Source organism: Corvus cornix, chromosome 12 (assembly GCF_000738735.6).
Source record: "Corvus cornix cornix isolate S_Up_H32 chromosome 12, ASM73873v5, whole genome shotgun sequence".
NCBI classification, from domain to species: domain Eukaryota; kingdom Metazoa; phylum Chordata; class Aves; order Passeriformes; family Corvidae; genus Corvus; species Corvus cornix.
In genome coordinates, this window is record NC_046342.1 from 16,047,339 (window position 1) to 16,067,290 (window position 19,952).

General features: G+C 46.8%; 1 protein-coding gene across 5 annotated transcripts in view; it reads right to left on the bottom strand.

Moving 5' to 3' along the window:
* The window catches only part of FRMD4B (FERM domain containing 4B), a 125,842-nt gene that overhangs the window by 48,986 nt on the left and 56,904 nt on the right, over window positions 1-19,952 (bottom strand). For all 5 annotated transcript variants that reach the window (XM_039559058.1, XM_019280467.3, XM_019280468.3 and 2 more), the window contains exons 2-5: window positions 9,981-10,046; window positions 9,174-9,268; window positions 7,574-7,666; window positions 4,287-4,371 (exon numbers count right to left, since the gene is read on the bottom strand). In XM_039559058.1, the coding sequence (XP_039414992.1) occupies window positions 4,287-4,371; window positions 7,574-7,666; window positions 9,174-9,268; window positions 9,981-10,046 (339 nt within the window). The remainder of the gene's footprint in view (window positions 1-4,286; window positions 4,372-7,573; window positions 7,667-9,173; window positions 9,269-9,980; window positions 10,047-19,952) is intronic.

Consider the following 19,952-nt stretch of genomic DNA (forward strand, 5'->3'; position numbering starts at 1 on the left):
TCCCTAAAAATATCTGAACTATGGTCATGGGCTGTGCAATAACACACTGAACACGTTACAGAGCTCCCTGTGCAAACACATCCATTCTGAGATACCCGTTTCACCTGGAACCAAGCACCAGGCTTCCACTCTCAAATTCCAGCTGTACAGTAGGTTTCAGACAGCTGTAAATCTTAACCCAGCTTCTTGAAGTCAATGACAGGAGAGAACGCTTTTAAATTGAAGTTGTCACCACTGAAGGTTTTCAGGCAGCGATACTCACTCAAAGCCTTGGAAAAGAGAGGCACATAAGAGAACGAGAGCCCAGATATACACAAAGCACTTCCAGCCTTTGCATTCTCCCAAAATACATGTGGATAAACGAGTTTTTAACCAAGTTACTGGGAGGCACTTCCACAGACCTGGATATATAATTATCACCAGCTCCCACCTCCTGCTCAGTGGTCCAAGCTGTTCCTGGCAATGGATGTGGCTTTTCCAAGCTCCAAGAGCATGGATGAGCAGGAGCCAGGCAGCTGCTGGGACCACACAGGACTGACAGGGCCTGGGGACTGCAGCACCAGACCAGGGGGCAAATAGGCAGCTTGACATGAAAGGAGGGCAGGGTGAGAGCTCTGGCAGCATTTGCTGTCTCAGCTGGATGCCAAGGTTTGTGCAGTGAGGGGGCATTGGGCACTCTGCAACAGCAAATGTTGTGATCTGTTCACATGCAAAGGAGGCTTCACAAATGTAAAAATGAGGTCTCAGCCCTCTTGTGCTTCAGGCAGAGGGGTCTCCCCTGGCTCCCCAGCTGCTCACAGGCAGAGGAGACTGCACAGAGAACAGCACAGGTCACACAGGATGCACGAATCTGGCATGTGCCAGCAAACTTCCCAGAGGCACAAAGGAGATTTGACTGCACAGACGAGCACAGAGGTGGGGGAGTGGGTGGGGAGTAGAAAGAAATAAATTTTTGGCAGCTGAGATTTTATTGTCTATCTCGTCCCCTCCTTGCCAAAATGTCTACAGAGATTGCAAAATGCACAAACCCCAGATTCCTCCAAGTCCTGGCAGGGTAAAGCAGTACCTGATTTGCAGCAAGGAGCAGTTATTTGCAAGAAGGAATGTGGGGTTGGAAGGTGAGGAAGAGAATCATGGCTGTGTACTGCAGAGCACCAAGCAAGCCTTCACTCTCTTCAGAGCTGTCATGCAGGTTTTGATTCCATTAGTTATTACTCATAATCATATTTTGTAATATATTATATAACTAAGAATATAGTTAATATGCTTTATTATTTACTCTAATTTTTTATTCATCTGCGGAAAAATGGCCAGCACACATTGCCCAGCAGCTCCAGCCTGACCTCAGAGGTGCTGGACTTCCTTAGGGGGATTCCATTCTCTTTGATTAGATACAGCCACTAACAGGATTTCACACACAGATATCTCGAAAATACTGTAAATATATTTCTGATGCAGCCTCTGAACCTTGTAAGCCCAGGATAAATCCCCTCTACAGGAAGGACTGGCACAGAGCTTTGCCATTGTGCTGGCTGTGCTCACGCAAGCCTTTGTCTGGCTCTCCTGGTGTGTCCCACGTGCCAGCAGGAGCACTGGCATGCCCATGTCACAGGCAGGGCAGCATCAGCCTCTCCCCCTCTGCTCAGAAAGCATAGAAGCCATGGGAGCACAGGTACCCACACACTGCTGTGCTGTCAACACATGCCAGGCTCAGGAATGTCACAAGAGCACTCAAGCATCAGGCATTTCCACCATCCTGGATTTGGGTTTCCCCTATGGGGAAGGGCTACAGTGAAAACTTTGGAAACACCTTTGTGAAAGCAAAAAACCATGACTGACTGACTTTTAAGCAATCCTATCCACACAGGTCTTAGCACACCCCAGGTATTGCAGCATTTATCCTGAACCACATTTCTGACCCACACAGAGCAGAGGCTTCATGCAGAGATCCATGTTAGGATATTGCCCTGGCAGGGCATCCTCTGGCACTGCCTGTGCACTGGGGAGCTCTCCTGAGCACATGGGCTGGGTCTGGGTTGCTGCTTTTTGACACACTGGGGTTTCCTTACTCCATGAATGCAGCAAGGAAAGGAAAGAAATGGAAAAAAAAGAAAAAAAAAAAAGGAAAGGCAAAAAAGCCAAGCTGAGGCAGGTCTAACCTCCTGGAGCTGGATTAATGACTGAGAAATGTCAGGGAACATTCCTGGCTGTCATCAGTGAGCATCAGCCACTTGCCTCATGGAGCTGGGGATCTGCTCCTATTCAGACATTGCTCATCCCATGGCTCCTTCCCTGGCCCACAACTGTGCCAGCAGCACCATGGGAGAGGACAGGCTGTGGAAGCACATCTGAGGGGCCTTTGTGCATCTTCCTGTCCATATCCCATGGGCTTACAGATGAGGGTTGGCCCCATGTGCCCTTCACGACTACTTGAAACCGAGAGACTGACCCTAAGTTTGTCACGTAGGACAGAATATTTTTACAAGAGTTAATTGGAAGGTTAAAAGCTACTTGAGAGTAGATGAACTGGCTCCTGCTGAAGGAGCCACAGGCATGAGCTGGGCTGTGAAGCTGCCAGGACAGAGAGGGCTGCAGGCAGAGCCAGGACTCCCCAGCTTTCGCTACATGCTGAATCACCTGGTGCTTCCCATAGATCCTTCTCTCAGGAGGAGGTGATGCTGCTCATCCTCATCCCTCTGCTGCCCACAGAAACTGAACACAACAGAAACCCTCTGCTTGTGGCAGTTTTGCTTGCAGGAATGGGGAAGCCACACTTTGGGTTCCTACAATTACAGCACACACCTTGCAAGCCATAGGGTAAAAAAAGACCCAGCCTGCCTTTAAACTTTTTTTTTTTTTTTTGCAACCTTTTTATGCTTCTCTTCTCCTTTGCTTTCTGTTATGCTTTATACATACACATAAACACATATAGAGAAACCCAAATGTTTTAATATTGGCTAGGGCTTGTTTCAATAGCAGTGGCATTTTCTACATTCCATCCCAAAACCAGACCCATTTTCCAATTCCAAAGTTATTTGTGCTATCTGTCCAGTTAAACTTCTCCAGTTAAGGAGCAATTTAAGGATGGCTACAAGTTGCCAAGACCCTTCAGTTTAAGTGGCAGGTATGTCAAATGGAGATTTGCTTTTTAATAACCATAACCAGTGAGGCCCCAAGTTCTTCGAGCATCTTTCAAACTTTAGCATGTTGTAAAAAGGCACCAATTTCCTCCACTCTTTCAGAAAAGAATTCCTGTACAAAGCACAGTCACAACTTTGCCATTAACCACTTTCTATATTCTTCCATAAAATAGTGAATACTGGATACTGAATAAGAATCCTCCAAAATCTGAAGCATATCAAAGGTAAAAACTTTGGCTGGCTACACTGAGCTCCACCAGCAGTTAGTGATACAGGATTGTTTCCCAAGAAAAGGTTGTAATAACCAAGTGACCCTCTTAGACTGATTGAACTGTGAGTGAAAACAAAAGGCACCAGAGTTTGACATTAACTGGAAAATCCGAGAAGCATCAGAGTAAAGTTCACTGAATTGCAGCTACACGTAGGGGCATGGCAAAGTTGGCTGTCACACCACTCTTATTCCAGACCAATGTGTATCTGCAGCAAATCAACCTTATTTTTTAAGATTTTGATTACCACATCCTGACGTGACTTTTAAAAACATGTATTTTACCAGTTTGAACATTTTAAGAAAACAGTGGAAGCCTTTCAACCAGAAAGTAAGTACAGAAAGTATTCCAACAACTGGTTGTGATTGCTACTTTATAGGATTTGCTCTTACTATTTGCTGTTACTTTACTACTTCACTGAATTAAGGCAGGAAATAAAGAAATTAGGGACCAAATCCACAACATAGGACCTTCCTCATAGGCCTTTTCTTCGTAAGACAAGTTTGATTCAAGGTCAGTAAAGAGATGCTTGCCTTGAGTGTTTGCTATGCAGAGAGCAGGAGGATGTGCCACTGAGCAGAGCCTACCTGGGGAGCTACAACCCAGATTTCAAGTAACTTGAAAGCTTTTGAGTATTTAAGACTCACTGTAGAGCACTGAGCACACAGCAGGGCTGTGAAAGCAGGACTAGAACCCATCATCAGCCTTATCCATTTGCATGAAGCATCAGCATTCAAGGCAAGGAGAGTCAGCACGCTGAGATCTTAATACTTCAATTAGTTTTGGAAATCAGACACAGCTCCTACTAAGTTTGCAGGACTGTGTATGTGGCAGAGGAGCAATAGAAGAGAGATGCGCCAGAAGCTCCGAGTCTTACCTGGTGTACACAGGACTTGGCATTCAGAAAAAACAGCTCTACTGTAGTTTTGTCCTTGAGAAAGGAAATGCTTTCAATGTAGAACCTGAAAATTAAAAAAAGAACCAAAAAAATGAGTTACTCTCTTGAATAGGTTTCATCTTCCTCCCAAGTAATTTTATTTCCTCAGTGTTTTGTTCTCTAGCAATAAAATAGCACAGAGGAACTATGAGCTACTGCACTTAATTTCCTGCCTATTAGGAGGGAAGAAGCAGAAATCACAGGCTGACAGCACACAGGGAACAGGGACTCCTGGTTCAATAGATCCCAGATATCTGATGCCTTTTCAAATGAGATGAAAACCCTGTAGAACGCTACAGGAGCAGAGCCCATCCCTCCTCTGCAGGCGAAGTCACAGCAGTGGAAAAGGCAATTCCAAATGTGTTGCAGGTGGGGAAGCCAGTCCAACACTCTGCTGGAGGACAGGGGTTGCTGGCAGCCCTGCAGGACCACTTTCCTTCCAGGAGGAGAGCAGAAATGTTAATCAGAGCCATTAACTTTCCTTCAGGTCCAGATGCTCCCACCAAATGCTAGGCAGAAGACACAACTTTTTTGCAGCCAAGCAAAGACCTGGACCACCACTGCCTCAGCAATGCAGATCACCCCAGGGCTCCCCAGTGCCTTGTCCTTGATGGCAGGAGGGCTGGATGACAAACACAGGGCAATCAGAGCCAGGCCAGTCTCTCCCACAGCCCCATGGTGCTCTTAAGGCTCCTGACAGCCTCAAGCTCCATCCCCTAATGACTGCACTGATGATCATCTTGGCACAGATGATTTGCAAGACATTGGAACAAGTCCCCAGCAGCAGCACGGAGCACGTAGTAGGGAGCAGTAAAGCTGGGACCTGCCACACGTGTCAGGAATGTCTGCAGTGTTTATGCTGTGACTTCAGAAAAGTGAGACATTAAATAGTAATTGCTTTAATATTTCACATTCCTATGGCGTGTTCCATCAAATTAATTTTAAAGCACTCTCCAGAACGCCTCTGCAGATAATTTACCCATTTCACAGGCATGCAGCCTGTCCAAGGGGCAGCCCAGCAGCCGACCCTAGGCATTTGAAAAGCTGTTATACATTTCCATGACTCATCTTTCTCCATGAACTCTATGAGCCACAGGTATTTCCACCCTCTCTTGATCTCACCTGATACATTTTTTTTCCAACAGCTTTGCTAAACTTTATTTTAAATACCCTTGAGTGTTTCTCTTCAGTAATGCAGAGCAGAGGGCAGGACCCACACTCTTCATCCTTTCCTAACCTGCTGCTAGACCAGCCCTTCACAGAGCAAACCTTCCTCAGCCTGCTAAAACCTTCACCGAAACATGATTTTCCTCAGCTAATGACCTCATTTGCACTTCCAGTTTCTTTCAGCCAGGGTCAGGTGTGGCTGACTTACCCTCAGCAGCAGGACAGTTCTGGTTCTGAAGAGAGTCAGCTCCCAGTCACTGCTGGTACAAAGCAGGAAACTGTAGGATCTATGGATTTAGGGTGGGGGCACAGGGGGCACTGCCCCCTGCTCCAGCTGTGTCCTCATTCTCTATTTCCTCCGTGGTACAAGCTGTACCCTCTTATCAGCCCTGTACAGATGGGGAACACTGGACCAGAGATAAGGATGTTCAGGGCACGACAGGCACATTCGGGAACACCATAAAGTGCACATTCTGCTTCTATTTCCAATGCTGTCAGCTTCCTTGAAACTAAAATGACACTTCTGTAAGTCCTCAATCTGCATCATAGAGCCCTTCAGCTGAGTGTACCGTCCAAAAACCTCTGTGACTGGATTGAGTTTATGCCAGCTGGCAATAATTAAAATCTCAAAGGATTATCATGTTTCCTTATTGAACAGCAAAAGCTCAGGGATGAGAAGTGATGAAGAAAAAAGAGGAATCTGCAGATTCCTCCATTTCCAGTAATGCAAGTGGAAACTGCAGGTTTTGAAGTGGCTTTTCTGCTGGAATTACGCATTTTCTATGGAGCAGGCAGTTTCTGTAGTGTTAATTATTTCTGTAACCTCCTGCTCTGCATCTCACTGTCCACCTCCTTGGTTGCCTGTTTTGGATCTCATGACCCCAGAGCAGTCAGGCTAAAATTTCCCTTCTAAAAGTTGATCTTGCCAAGCCCACTCCTCACAGATTAACTCTTGCCCAAGTCTCTGCACAACCTGTCCTCTTGAGGACCATCTTGCAACAGAGAGGGCCAAAATGAAAACCATGAGCAAACAGCAAAAATTCCAACCAACAGAATGCTCAAGTTATAGGATTGCCTTCACAGATTTCTTGGGCTGCCATAGGCTTTAACCTCCCAGATCCTGATCAAACATTGTAAATATAGTGAGGAGCGCATCATCCCTTTATAAATGGAGCTTTTTCTTTCTTAAGTGTGGAAGAGGAGCTCTGAACACCACCACACATCAGCACGTATGTAGCCAGAACAAAGTGCCACTTGTTTGTCCCATTCCCTTGATGACCAGTGGGGGACATGGGGAGGCGACGGTGCTGACTGACCCAGCTACACAAGAGGCTCTGCCTTGGAAGTGCTTCAAATAATTAAGCACACAAGGCATAAATTTACCCAGATCTGAAAAGCAAATGAGGTCAGTCTGCTCTCATTTTCCCTCACAGACTGCAAGGAAAACAAAAACTCCAACAATATTAAGAATATGATGCTTGATCTTTCCTGCCAGCACAGCTCTGTTTCGTAGGACATGGGGTTTTTTCAGGCTCTTAACCAGCAGAGCTCTGCCAGCAACAGCCCTAAAGTAACGCAATTACATTGGCCAAAATCATCATTTTGCCAGGGATTTTATTCTTTCCTGGGGACTGGTTAAGCTGTGAGCAAAACAGCCATCAGCAATCCCTTTAAAGTACAGACAACCCTTAGGTAAACAGAAGGAAAAAAGTAAGTACGGTTGTTTAAATAAACTATATTGCAAGCTAGCACATTTAAAGACAAGTCAGGCAAAGAAGATATTTAAAATGCAAGGTTTTAAACAAAAAAATCCCCAAACCCACCCTAGGAATAATGTCCTAGTAACAGTTTAAAAAGTAGAAGGTTCCAACCTACTTTATTTCATAGTGAAATACAAAAGAGAGCAGCACGTAGCCAGGGCCTAATCTCCTTCTAAGAATAACACATTGCTTTGACATTTATTTCCTTTATCAAATCTGTAATCAGTTATTTTAAAGAAAACCCCCTGGTGATAAATAAACCCAAGTGGTAATGTTTGCTTGGTGGAAACAATTACTCACCTAACGGCAAAGTACAAAGTTGCTGGCCCTGGTTTCTTGGGCAAGTCATGGTCCAGGACACGGTGATCCAGCTGCAGCCAGACGCTCTGACCTCTATGGAAACAGGTTGGGGAGAAGGTTAAAAACTGGGATGGAAAATACAGAAATTGGTTCTCTTCAGTGCCCCCATTTACTCCAAGTGTTACTTTAAAAAGTTGAAGACTCAGCTCCAAGGCAGGCAAACATCTCATCAAATTACTTCCTTTTATTTCCTAACCCTTAACCCTGAAAGGCTGAGCCATGGGTGCCCTCCAGAGGCCACACACTCCCTCTGAGCACCCAGCCCTGTGCACACACCAAGGCAGGCACTGGAATCCCACTGGAGTTTCTGGGGAAGCTAACAGCTTTCAGATAATCCCCTGGCAGCACTTTAAACCTCACTGTGACTCAGTGCCAGCAACCAAAAACATCCAGAAGAATTTCATGGCAGCTCCTCTAGGGGAAAAAATAAGCCAAGTACAAACAGTATCCTCAAGGGATTTACAGAAGAGCTCGGGGAAGGTATTTTCCAGCAAGTGGAAGGACAAGGATGTGGCAAAAATATTCTAGGGATAGCCCAAGATGTGAGTGGCTGGTAAAAATATCACGGTGCTGGGGTCAGGGCCCCAGAGAGAGCGGCTCCTGTCAGCTCCATGAACTCCAGCGTGTCCCCAGGGCCAGTCCTGCACCTGTACGTGGGATGTGCCTCAGCAGGGCGGCCCCAAACACGGCTCTGACAGGATTTGTAGGGGAAGCCTTCCATCCAGGACTGCACAAAAAGCGGCGACGGAGAGCAGCAGGAACTGAAGCTATTCCCATTAGACAAGAGGTTTATTTAGGGGCTGTATTAGTGCACAACTCTGTGTCCCCACTGCCCTAAGCACCTCTGCTCCAGCTTTTCTGGGGGAGCTGAAGGTAACTCCTCTGGAGACGCTGGCCCTGCACCCAGCAGATGTGGGGAAGCATTTCAGTGCCCTGCTGAGAGATGAGCCTAAACACCAGGTGAGATTGCAATTAACCCAGCTGACTCTGGGTTAGTGCCATGGAACAGATCTCCCACAGCGCTCCGGAGCCCGGACAGAGCACTGTGCCCAGGCTCAGCGAGAGGAGAGTGGCTCCTGGGCAGAACTAACCTCATAGCTCACTCTGCTCGGGAAATTTGGGGTTAAAATGCTCAGTAATACATTTGAGATTCAGGTGAAAAGCAGTAGGAGCAATTTGTTTTGGAAATAAATGCAAAACATTTTTGTTGTTACTAAAAGTGCAGAGGAGGAAAGCTGAGGGTATTCACATGGGAAATTATCACCGAATCAGTTTTTTCACATTGTGAGACAAATATGAAATGTGAAATCATCAGGAAAGTATTTTACAAGGATTCTCTGGTTTGTGCCTGAAGATATTTTCCAAATAGTTTCTGTTTTGTGCCTTCCCCTTTCCCTAGCCAAGCAGCACAAGGTAGGAAAATCTTTCTTCTTTGAAAGAAAAAGTCATTTTTCCATCATGCCAAGCTGCCACGGTTTCAGAGATAAGGTTTTACATTGCAATAATGACACAGCTGTTTAAAATAAATAAACACACTCACGTATCATCGATAAATGTTATCCCAAAATACTCCTTTTCTTTCAGGTTGAAGTGTGAGGCCACCAGATCCAGCAACTCCCGAGACAAAAGTTTGGGCTATTGAAAGAATAAAAACAATTTTTAATATTAATAGCTTATTTTTAAAAAATAGCTTTTAATATAAAATTTAAAAATTCTGTGCAAATACTGACATTTGAGTACACATGGCAGTACTAAAACCCTGTTGTACAACTCCATCCAGAAGTGACATATCAGACTCAGGGTGTCTCTGTGGAGCTGTGTGGGATTTGTGGAGCATGGAAAGGCAATTCTGTGCTTAATCCATGACATTAAGCTGAAGGGCCCAGACTAAGTGCTGCTTTCCTCTTTCTGGGGTAGAAGGCAACATCCCAGGCTTTCCCACACTTAGAGCAGGAAGGATCTTTCAATTAAGAAAATATTGTGCAGTGGAGGATCTCGTGCTTTGAGTTCTGCTATGGGAATAAAACATCCTCAAAACCACAGGGTTTTCTTCCCATCTAAATGACAAAAAAACACCACCACAAGGGGTGTGTTTAATATACTCAATGAATTTTGGTGAAAGCAAAAGCTGAATGTAGAAGTGCAGACATTTTGCCCACGATGCACAGGGAAACCCTTCAGATAATCCAGACGTCAGGAGAAGCACATATGCCTGAGCACTCTTATTCTACTCCCGTGAGATTTTCTAGTAAGAGGTATAACTTCAAACCCCACTTCAGCTCCTAAAAGAAAGTAAGCAGAGAAATCTGGCACTGGCTTCCAGTCCCCAAAAGAGCGAGGTCTGTACCTGAACCAGCAGCTCCAAGTTCCTGTCATCGAGGAGATGCACCTGGCAGTGCCGGCCCTCGGTCATCTGCAAAGACAGCAACACAGCCCTGTCAGGAGGGTGGGATTCCTGGCTTTCCTGGCTTGCACCAGAGCACACGAGGCTTGGGGACAAGGACAGTGTGAAGCAAGTGTCTGATTTTGATGGATAAGGGAATTGACTCCATATCCGAGCTGAGAGTCCTTCTCCAAGGACTCGATGTGGGGAGCTGCCTCAGCACTCTCAGCTCCTGTCAGCTTCAAGCTGGAATTAAGGGTACTTATCAGCACTCAGGATCAGATAAAAAACCCATAAATGCTGTGAGAATTAAATGTGAGGATGAGCCAGCCTGGCCAGTGCCACATCCACAGCCTTTTGCTCTGGTGAGAAGCAGATGACCAGCGACCCATGAAACCCAGATCCAGCCAACCCTCCTTGCAGATGAAGTCTTTACTAGCAAGTTAACATTTTCCCTTGGACAGCTATTGGAAGTCATTGCCTCCATAGGATTCTTACATAGGAGCTGCACACATCAGGAAGGTGCTTGAACTGTGGGATTAAGAATGGGATGAGCTTTTCAACCTCTGATGCTATATCTGAACCACTTATTTCATGTCACATTTACCTCCTGCAAACTAAGACTGCCTCTCTTTAAGAGGCGAGCAATTCAGAAATAGCTGCCCATTATGCCCTTTTAATATCTGCCCTTTGAAATCTAATACATTTCAATGAAAGCTTTTACATTATTTAATATCTGTTCTAATTCTGGGCCTTTCAGCAGCATCAGTGAGGACCAGCTTTGCAACACTCTCCGGGTGAGAGCTGGTGAAGGAAACCTTGCTTTCATATTTATTCTTCCAGCCTCAAAGTAACTCACTTTCCTGACAGCACAAGCTTCCAGCCGACTATAAATTGTGAGCTGTGAGCAGAGGCCGGGGGTGGTTTGCTTAGACAGGGGCTCCCAGAGGGATTAAACAGTAACACGCAATGGTTTCTCCTTTCACATCCCTCTGGCTCCGCAGGGACAGGGACAAGGACAGCGCTGAGCTCTAGTGCCACCAGCACCTCTCATCACCTCCTGCCCCTGTGCATGCTGCACACCCAAGCCCTACAAAGACTTAAAAATAAACACGATTTATCCGTGATTCCAGTAGAACTGAAGAGACCTCCCACCTCTGCCCAGCGCGGCCCCGTTTGCACGGCGAGGGCTGCCGAGACACAGGCGCCTCTGTCACCAGCCAGCCCTTCTGCCCCAAGCACCCAAATCAACAAAGCTTCATTGTTCCAACTAATTGAGCTCTCTTTGACCACAAGCCGAGAGGGAGTGCCCTCCTGAGGAGCTCTGCAAGCAGGTCAGAGACGAGCGCCTGCAGGCACAACTCCCTGTAGTGTCCGGGAAAACTGGGCTGCAGCATCTGTGCCCCAGCACTAGCAAGTCATGGCACTGCTGAACATCACATCGCCCACCAAAACAGCAACAGCGGTACAAGGACCGTTTGCAGAGCGAGTCTAGAGGAAAGAAATCCCTTCCTTTCCCTTTGTCTGACTGCTACGAACATGGATTTGTACAGAAGTGCCAGATGAGGAGTGGCATAACTTGCACGCAGGAGTTTAGAGCACAGGGCTGTGCCACCCCGGAGACAGCAGCGATCTCACCCCTGCATCCCTTGGGGCTGCACCCTGCAGAGCATCATCCCCCATGCCCTGCACTCCCCGCAAGGTACCACTTCCAGCGTTTCATCCTTTGGGTTCTGGAGGAAAAGCTGCACCACCTCAACTCCAGCTTGCAGCACAGTCCCTGAGATTTATCTGCTGTCCAAACACGGCACCCAGAGCCCTTAAATCCATTATGATCCACTCCCGGGTCCATTTGTTCCTGAGAGCTGAAGTGCTGCCACGGCAGGCTCATAACTAAGTCGCGTGTTACCATCAATTAATCATTTCATCAGCGCACCCTTCAAGGTGGAGCATATTTCTGGCTCTGACACACTCTTACCAATCTGCCCCTGCTGCGAAGTGTCTGATCCAATAGTGTTTTTAAATCATTCCCCATCTGTTGCTCTGAGATAGCACGAGGGTTGCCATTATTTAATTGCGAGCTGCTTTAGCTTTCACCCAGTGAAATCACATTAATCACTTCTGACTGTTTTAATTGCCTCGGTTGTCTGTTGTTAAGTAAAAAAGGTTTCATTATAGCAAACACATCCACAAAGCCTCATGCTGAGGAGAAAGAAAGGTATCTTGATGGATTAAAATATAAAAGAAATACCAAGCATCATCCGTGCTTCAATTCAGCTATCCAAGGTAACTGCAAAGCACCTCAAAAGTAAATAAACCTCATGACACCCCTGAAGATAAGGCGAGATATAATTATCCCTGATTTTATTGATGACACAACATAAGGAAACAGCTTAGAAGTCTGATTTACAGATATACAGACAACATTTAAAACCTGAGATGCCAGGAATCTTTTCTCAGAATTCACACATCCACTTCCCAGAGCACTGGGAAGTTCAGTCAAGAAGTTGCAGAAGACGCCAAGGTGCCCAGTGACAAAACACCGTGAAATGCCTTTGCTATGACAGACCTGGCAGCTCCCACCTGCATCCCCAGAGCTCTCTGTGGCCATGGGCTCGTGTCACCACAGGGACGCTTCGTCACATGGACAAAGCTACAGGACAGCAATGTCCAGGGCCATGGAATGCCTGTGGCTGTAGCTCTGAGAAGAGCTGCTCGCACCCCTCCACTCCCCCAGCCCATTCCTCCTAAGACACCTTCTCCACCCAGGATGAGACGCAAGGATACTCACTGTGTGGCATCACAGCCTGAGCAAGGAACACAAATCTGCTGGTCTGACCACCAGCTTTGCACCTGTAGGCTCCAATCTCCAAACAAAACAGTGTTAACCCGGACAGTCCAAGCCCTTGTCCTCCTCCTGCACACCCAAAGTTTCAGCCACCAGCACCCTGGTTCCTGCAGCTGTGCAAGAGCTCACTCCAAGTTATCCCCACCCCATTCCTGATGGGGCAGAGAGCACTTCACTTGGCTTACCCCGCTCTTACAGTCAGAAGTAAATAACTCCAAATTACTATCACAGGGAAGCACAAGCCCATCCTACATCAGGAATGTTGCCCACCAGAGAGGTCATCTCCAGGAGACAACTCTCTCCTCACATTGAGCTGCCTCCCTGTGCAGACAGGGCTCTGATGTACAAGAATACTCACATTTCACAAGCCTTTTCTGTACAGGAGGTAGAACCAAAAGCTTTGGAAGCTATTGCAGCTGCAAGCTCACCTCACAAGCTTTGGAGTGTCAATCCCCTTCCACCAGCCATGTCCAGTCGCAGGTGTGACATGACTGTGGCACAGCAATGCCACAGCAATTCTCCAGCACAGTCACAGGTACCAGTAATCTGGTCCCATCCTCTTGCCTGGAGAAAAGCTGGAGAGCTTCATAAAGAGGCTTCCATCACTTTCATCAATGGATTTTGGCGAGGGAAAGGTGCCTCCAGCTCAGCAGCTGGAGACTGAGCTCCTGGAGCCAGAGCAGCAAAGGACTCGTTTTTAACTCTGCCAATGACACTGGTGTGATTTATTTGATTTATTCCCCACAGCACATCCGCTTGCAGGTCTGTTTCCTCAGGCTCTGGGAAGGGACTTGTGCTGTGTCCCAACTCCCAGAGCACTGGGCTCCTCAAAGACCCAAAGCCCTGGAGTCCTTGCTTATACATTTTCTTTCATCTTTAATTCAGGACACCCTGCTAATCTGAACAATATAATTGATTTTCTATGTGTTGGACCAATCCATCACGAGATGAGCACAGCTGTCTGGCTCAGTCAAGAGCTGGTGTGAACAGTCTTGAGATATTTATACGCACACACATCTGTTTTCAGCTTATTCTCATTGACTTGGCATTGTCTGTATAAATGAACAATTTTTGCAACATGCCCCTAAATTGGTCATCTTAGCAGTTATTTTTAAAAGCCTGCTAATATTTAAGCTATTATCCAGTAAAAGAAGTAGCAGCATAAAATTTGTGAAGCATCCTTGTGTCTCATCTCATTCCCAAAAGGAAATTAGGAGAGAGACGTTACACAGCCCTATTTTTGGCAAAACCATACAGAGAGGCTGGGATCCTGGATTTTTATTGTTTCCCAAAGTCACTTGTATTCTCTGTACGCAGCTAAGCAACAAAACCTCAGAAACGGAGAGGACTGGAAGGAGACAAACACTGTCCAATGCAGAAACACAGTTATATCAAAATACTGCAGCTCTCCTAACTTACAGGCTGTCAGCAAGAATCTGATTCACACAGATCTTCAGTAAAAGAGGCAGATAATGAAGGGAAAAAAAAGAGGAATTCTCAGAATATCCATGTGTGGAAACTAAAGCATATGAGACTGTAATTCTACATAGCAAATTACCATTATCATAAAGGTTTCATTAGCTGGGAGGAAACAACATTTTGCCCTCTCTTTTTTGTGACAAAAATATGATAAATTCTCCACCTAAAATCATTGAGGCAGATTTTCCACAACATCCATCTTTGAGAAGAAAATCAGCAATGCAGAGAAAAAAGCCCTACTTCTTGGCTACATAGACCAATTCCCTACAATATCCTGAGCCTGAATATTTATTTGGGAAAAAGCACATGCAGGATATTTGTGCTATTTCTCTTGGACAGAAACATCCTCCCTATGCAAAGCTGGTTGTTACATGCAATATTTTTAGACATCCATGTGTGTCATCCCGTTAGGGAAAAAAATGAGAAAAAGAAAAGAGTAATTAGACAGGGTGTAAACAGGAAATCCCAAAAAAACCCCAAACCCTTAAGCCAAAAAAAAAGCTGTCAGAATAACACATCTCCTGAAGGGAAGCTTAGGAATGGAGAATCATGAAGGGTTTGGGTCAGGAGCAAAACCAATGTGTTGCACTCCCTCCAGGTCAGATTTCTCCTCCCAGAACTGGGCAAGTTACAAAGAAGTCACTTGGCCTATCTGTCACTGACTTCTATTTTTAAGCCTTTTTTGTTTTAAGGTCTAGGAAAAGCCAAAAACAAAATCCCAAACCCTAAAAACTCCCTGGCAAAAGAAGAGAGGATGATATGTAAGCTGCACATAATTAAGACAAAACTGGCAGCTGTGTCTGCCAGTGACGGGCTCAGAGCTCTGTGCGTGCATCCCAGCTCTTCTCCCTGGGGAAGTGCCATGGTTTGGGCTCAGCAGCCCACGTGTGCCCACCACTGGGAAAGTGTGACCTGCCCAGGGACAGGGTGGCCGAGCCAGGGTCCTGCAGCCACCTAAGTACCCATCAGCAGGAGCTTTAAAACCACCCCCACCTACCTCCAGCAAGGCTTCACACCTTTAATACCCTGAATTCCATGAGAAGTCTTTAGGAAGGAGCAAACCTCTCCCCCTCCAGTTCTCCTCTTTCCTTCCTTCCAAGATAAACCCTTTTGTTCAGGCCTGGGTGCTCCTGGAAACATCCGTGTGTGACACCAGGGATTTGCTCCCATCTGCACTGAACTGTGCACATTATTTCCATCAGCTCCTGCCAGGGTAACCACGTGAAATTAAACTTCACTAGCAGATGAATGGTTCCAAAAGGTATTTTATAGGCAGGAAAAAACACCTGTACTGATGCATCCAGTGATGAGAGAGAAACGGGAACCATTTTCCCTAAATAAATGGCCAGCACACAGCCTTAAACCTGCACTTTGAAAAGTGAGGAATTGGACTGTGGTACATCATTAGTACATAGATTATAAAAACTGGCTCATTTATTCCTGAAACAGCCACACCACAGTGGCTCAGGCAGTCAGAGCACTGAAGGAACTAATACAGATAACAAAAAGCTGAAGAGCAAAATTCCCTCTCCCAGAAGGCAATGCTGTCCCTTTGCACACTGGTTTCACAAAGACTGTGCCATGAGGGCATCCCAAAATGCTTCCATCCTGCTTTTGGCAGCTACTCACAGGCAGCAGCACTGCTTTCCAGGTGCACAAGCCCAGAGCACCAGCCTGGAACTTTAAAGGATTTCATGTCCAAATCCCTACCTGAGCTGCAGTTAACCACCCATTAAAGCGTCACCAGTAATTTCTTGCAAAGGTTCTGGGTTTTTATCCAAACCTCTCTTTTGTAACTCATAAAGCCTACAAGAGATTTCAAAGCTTAATACTGAAGTCCCTAAACTTCAGATTTTCACTGGCATTTAGGTGGGTTTTTTCCTTTGGTTCTGAAGGCATTTAGGATCAGCTCCTCAGCTGCCTCAGATCAGCAGTGCTTCACTAACTTTGGTACAACCAGCCAGCTATGTCTGGCCCCTGAACATGCACAGCCTGATCAAAATGTGAAATCACATGCAAGGATGTCTTGCAATAAGGAGCTGCCCTAACCAGGCACAACTCAGGAAAATAAAAGCCTTTGCCTGTCCTTCTGGAAGGAAGGGGCCTGCATGCAGCTGGGGGGAAGAGGGAAAAACTTATAATGGTTTAAATGACCTCAGAGCTTCCTGGTGTGTCTGTTGGGAGAGCAAAGCTTCATCATGTTCCAGCACTTGGAGTCGCTCAGAACTTTACGGAATAAGCAGAAAAATAACAGACAGAAGTTTGGGGTTTTACCAGCATTTCTGTGGAAGCTTTTTAAAGAATCTGCACAGATCTTCAAAGACACCATGATGCACGTTCTGAGGAGCCCATCTGCAACCCACAGGTCTTCCCTGACGAGTGTAGGTGCCACCACTCAGTGTCCTATGGTGGGAGGTGCTCAGGGTGAAACTGATGGATGGGCATTGGAAATGCTCCACTCTCCCACGGGTGAAGAGCTGAGGAAGGGAAGCATTGCCCCATCCCACACCCCACTGTGGGCCTCTCCACCAGCTTGTTTGCCACAGAGCAGCGCAGTGCCCTCCCCTCTGGACTCACTGGTACCTCCTGCAATGCCCAATGGGTCAGCTCTGGGTCCAGAAACTTGTGTTTTCCCAGTCTGCTCACACCAGCCAGGGCAGCCAGTGGTTCCTGCCACGACACCACAGTCTGGCTCACACAGACACAATAAACCTGCAGTGATCCCTTCGGGGGCAGTGGCAGAAGTTCCACCAGCTTTATGGGGGCAGACCATGTCTCCAGACATACTGCCTCTTCTTCCTAATCTTCAAGTCATAAAGAAGGCTTTGGCTGAAGTCCTGTCTCCAGTGTAGTCAATTAATTTTGCCATTAATTTTAATAGGGTCAGGATTTTGCCTTAAATCATTTGTTATCTCACTATTAACCTTTAACAGAAGCCAGTATCTGCCTAATGTTAAATAGTCAGTGATTGTCCACAATGGCTGGCTACATCTTTCGTCCTTTGTGCTCTGGCAAACCATCCTGTAGGACCAATCTCGCCTCCCCAGGTGACTCCAAGTGCCACCCCCGTCCCTCCCAAGGGCTGCAGAGGCCCCCCTGGCTCTGCACACTCATGGGGTGTTTACCCACAGCAACTGCAGGGACTGTACAGAGCCATTCCCAGCCTCAGGGCGTTCTCTTTCTCAGGACCAGCCAGGCAGGGACAGACACTGAAAGCCATAACTGAATGACGTGCACAGAAATAACGTTTTTAGATGAGACAGGCTGCAGAAAAGTGCAAGCTTTGCACTTTGATGCCCCTTTGATGATGCTCTACATGGAAATGTTGGCTCTGCTGAAGTTTGGCAATGAGCTGGAGATAAAACACAGTGCCTGGAACAGGGGGCTGAGAGGCTCCCCGGGTTGCATGGCACCTTCCTAAAATAGCCATGTGAGCTGGAGATACGATGAAAAAACTGGCTCCTGCAGAGCATCAACTGACTTTCATGTAAGCCCCACCAGCTGAGCCAGTGAAAACGTCTGGCACAGGAACAGCCCAAGTGCTCTCCCTCACTGCAGGCACTGTGGCTTTGCAGGGCCACGTGCCAACAGACTTTCCATGCAACTCTCCTTTTCCCCATTCATTCTATTATTTCTCATTGCAGGGGATGGCAAATCTAAGGGACTCTTTCATTCACTCTGTTGATGGCTTGTACAGGATGACAGGCACAGCCTCCTGGGGTCATTAGAAGATCCCACTCACCAGAGCAGGTCATGGGGCTCTAAACCTCATCCTGCTCTTCCAAAATTCTCAGAAATAATGGTGAGCACACTGTAATAAAACCCCCGAAACTGAACAAACACGAAGAGAAGCGATAAATTAAAATCCAGGGAACAAATTAATTCAATCTTCCTCAAAATGATAAATCCAGTAACCCAGCCAGGAGTTAAAGTCCTCTGCCAAGAACTAAATATAGGCAGGAGAATTGCAGCTTCTTGTTCTCTATCAGGAGCATGCAATGTAAAAACCTCAGCCCTCTCCTCCCCACGAGGAAATCTTGCAGTGTGGCTGCCTTTCCTGATGCTACCCATGGCTTATCCTGTACTTGCCTTTGCTCCATTCCACACAGGGTGCAGGGGTTGTTCACTGTGCACCAGCACAGGAATGAAAGCACTCAAGTGCACAGGCAACAATCAGCCCTGTGGCAGGAGGCAGAGGGAAGAACTGCTGCTAAAAACTCTTCCCTGGCTCTGCTGGCCCCAGGCTTTCCAGCTGCCAAGCAGCATCCAGCCAGCATTTCACCTCTGCTGGCACTGCCAAAAGCCACAGGATCTCTCTGGCAGTGTTATCATGGATGCTGAGTCCCTCTGACAGAGGGGGAAAGGTTAGATATCCTCTTGAAGGATAAGCACCTTTATTGCGGGCATAGTCTCCTTAAAGGTGTCTCATGCTGAAAACTGGAGTGTTTCTCAAACAGGTCATGTCATTCCACATGTGCTGATGTGCCACTCCTGCCACTTTGCAGTGCATTTAAAACAATAGCGAGAAAAGAATAGGCAGGCAACTCTGCAGCTAATCCTATAAAAAAGCTATCAGGAAAATTAATAGGAAACAATCAGTACAAATCTGCCACAAATATCAAGTCAATGAAATCCAACATCTGCTTTCCTTGGCAGAACACAGCCAGTAAATTCGTGTCTGCCGGAGACACGCTTATCACCAGCACTGCTGAGACGCTGCGGGCAGGTCATTACTGCACACAGCCCACGGAGATGTTTTGTTCCAGTGCAATCTCTTGGGAATTCAGGTGGGAAAAGTATCCTGTGGGATCAGAGAGCTTTCCTGGTGCTACCTGACAGAATAAAGGCAGGGGCAGCCCATGAAGGGGCACTGTCTAGAGGCGGCAGCATCCTCTGCCCCTGAATAAGCAGTGCCCACCGTGGGGCAGGGCTGGCCACCCGCCCTCCTGTGACCTGTCCTGACCTTTGCTGCTCGACCAGGAGGCAAAGTAGTTAAGCTCCTGCTTCTTTGCTTAAGTCTCTACAACACGAATCTCACGGGATATTCTGTGCAGAGCTTCTGGTAACTTTTCCTGAGTTTTACCTCACCCCAGAAGCCATCCCTGACCCACTCGAACAAACTCAGCTTTCCCTGTTACAGGAATAGTTACAGAAGACTGAAAAATACCCTTATAGAAGAGTAGTTTTACATCCCTGAAGACCCACACCCTGCCCTTTATGCCTTTTTGCCTCTCCCCAGCCCTGCACCTCTCCCCCATTTCTGATTACTTTTCACAGGATGCTCCTCTATCCCCTCCACCACCTCCCTGCTCACCCCTGAGTTGGGTTTTAGAGGGAAAGCTCCCAAAGCAGGAGACACAGGCAGAGCAAGCCGTGACCAAATATCTACCATCCCCTCCAGGCAGTATCTCATCCTCTAAAGGCATCTTGAATCTCTTCCTCTCGTGCCCCATCCAGGTCCCTGCACCCAGCATCCCTCCTTGGACTTTTCCAGCCACTCATGCTTGGCAACAGCCTCTCAGGAAACCCAGATGCCAGCCTTGGATGGACAGCAGATAAGAAGGAGGTGAAAAATAATTTAAAAAGAAGGCTAAAGCACAAGTCCTTTA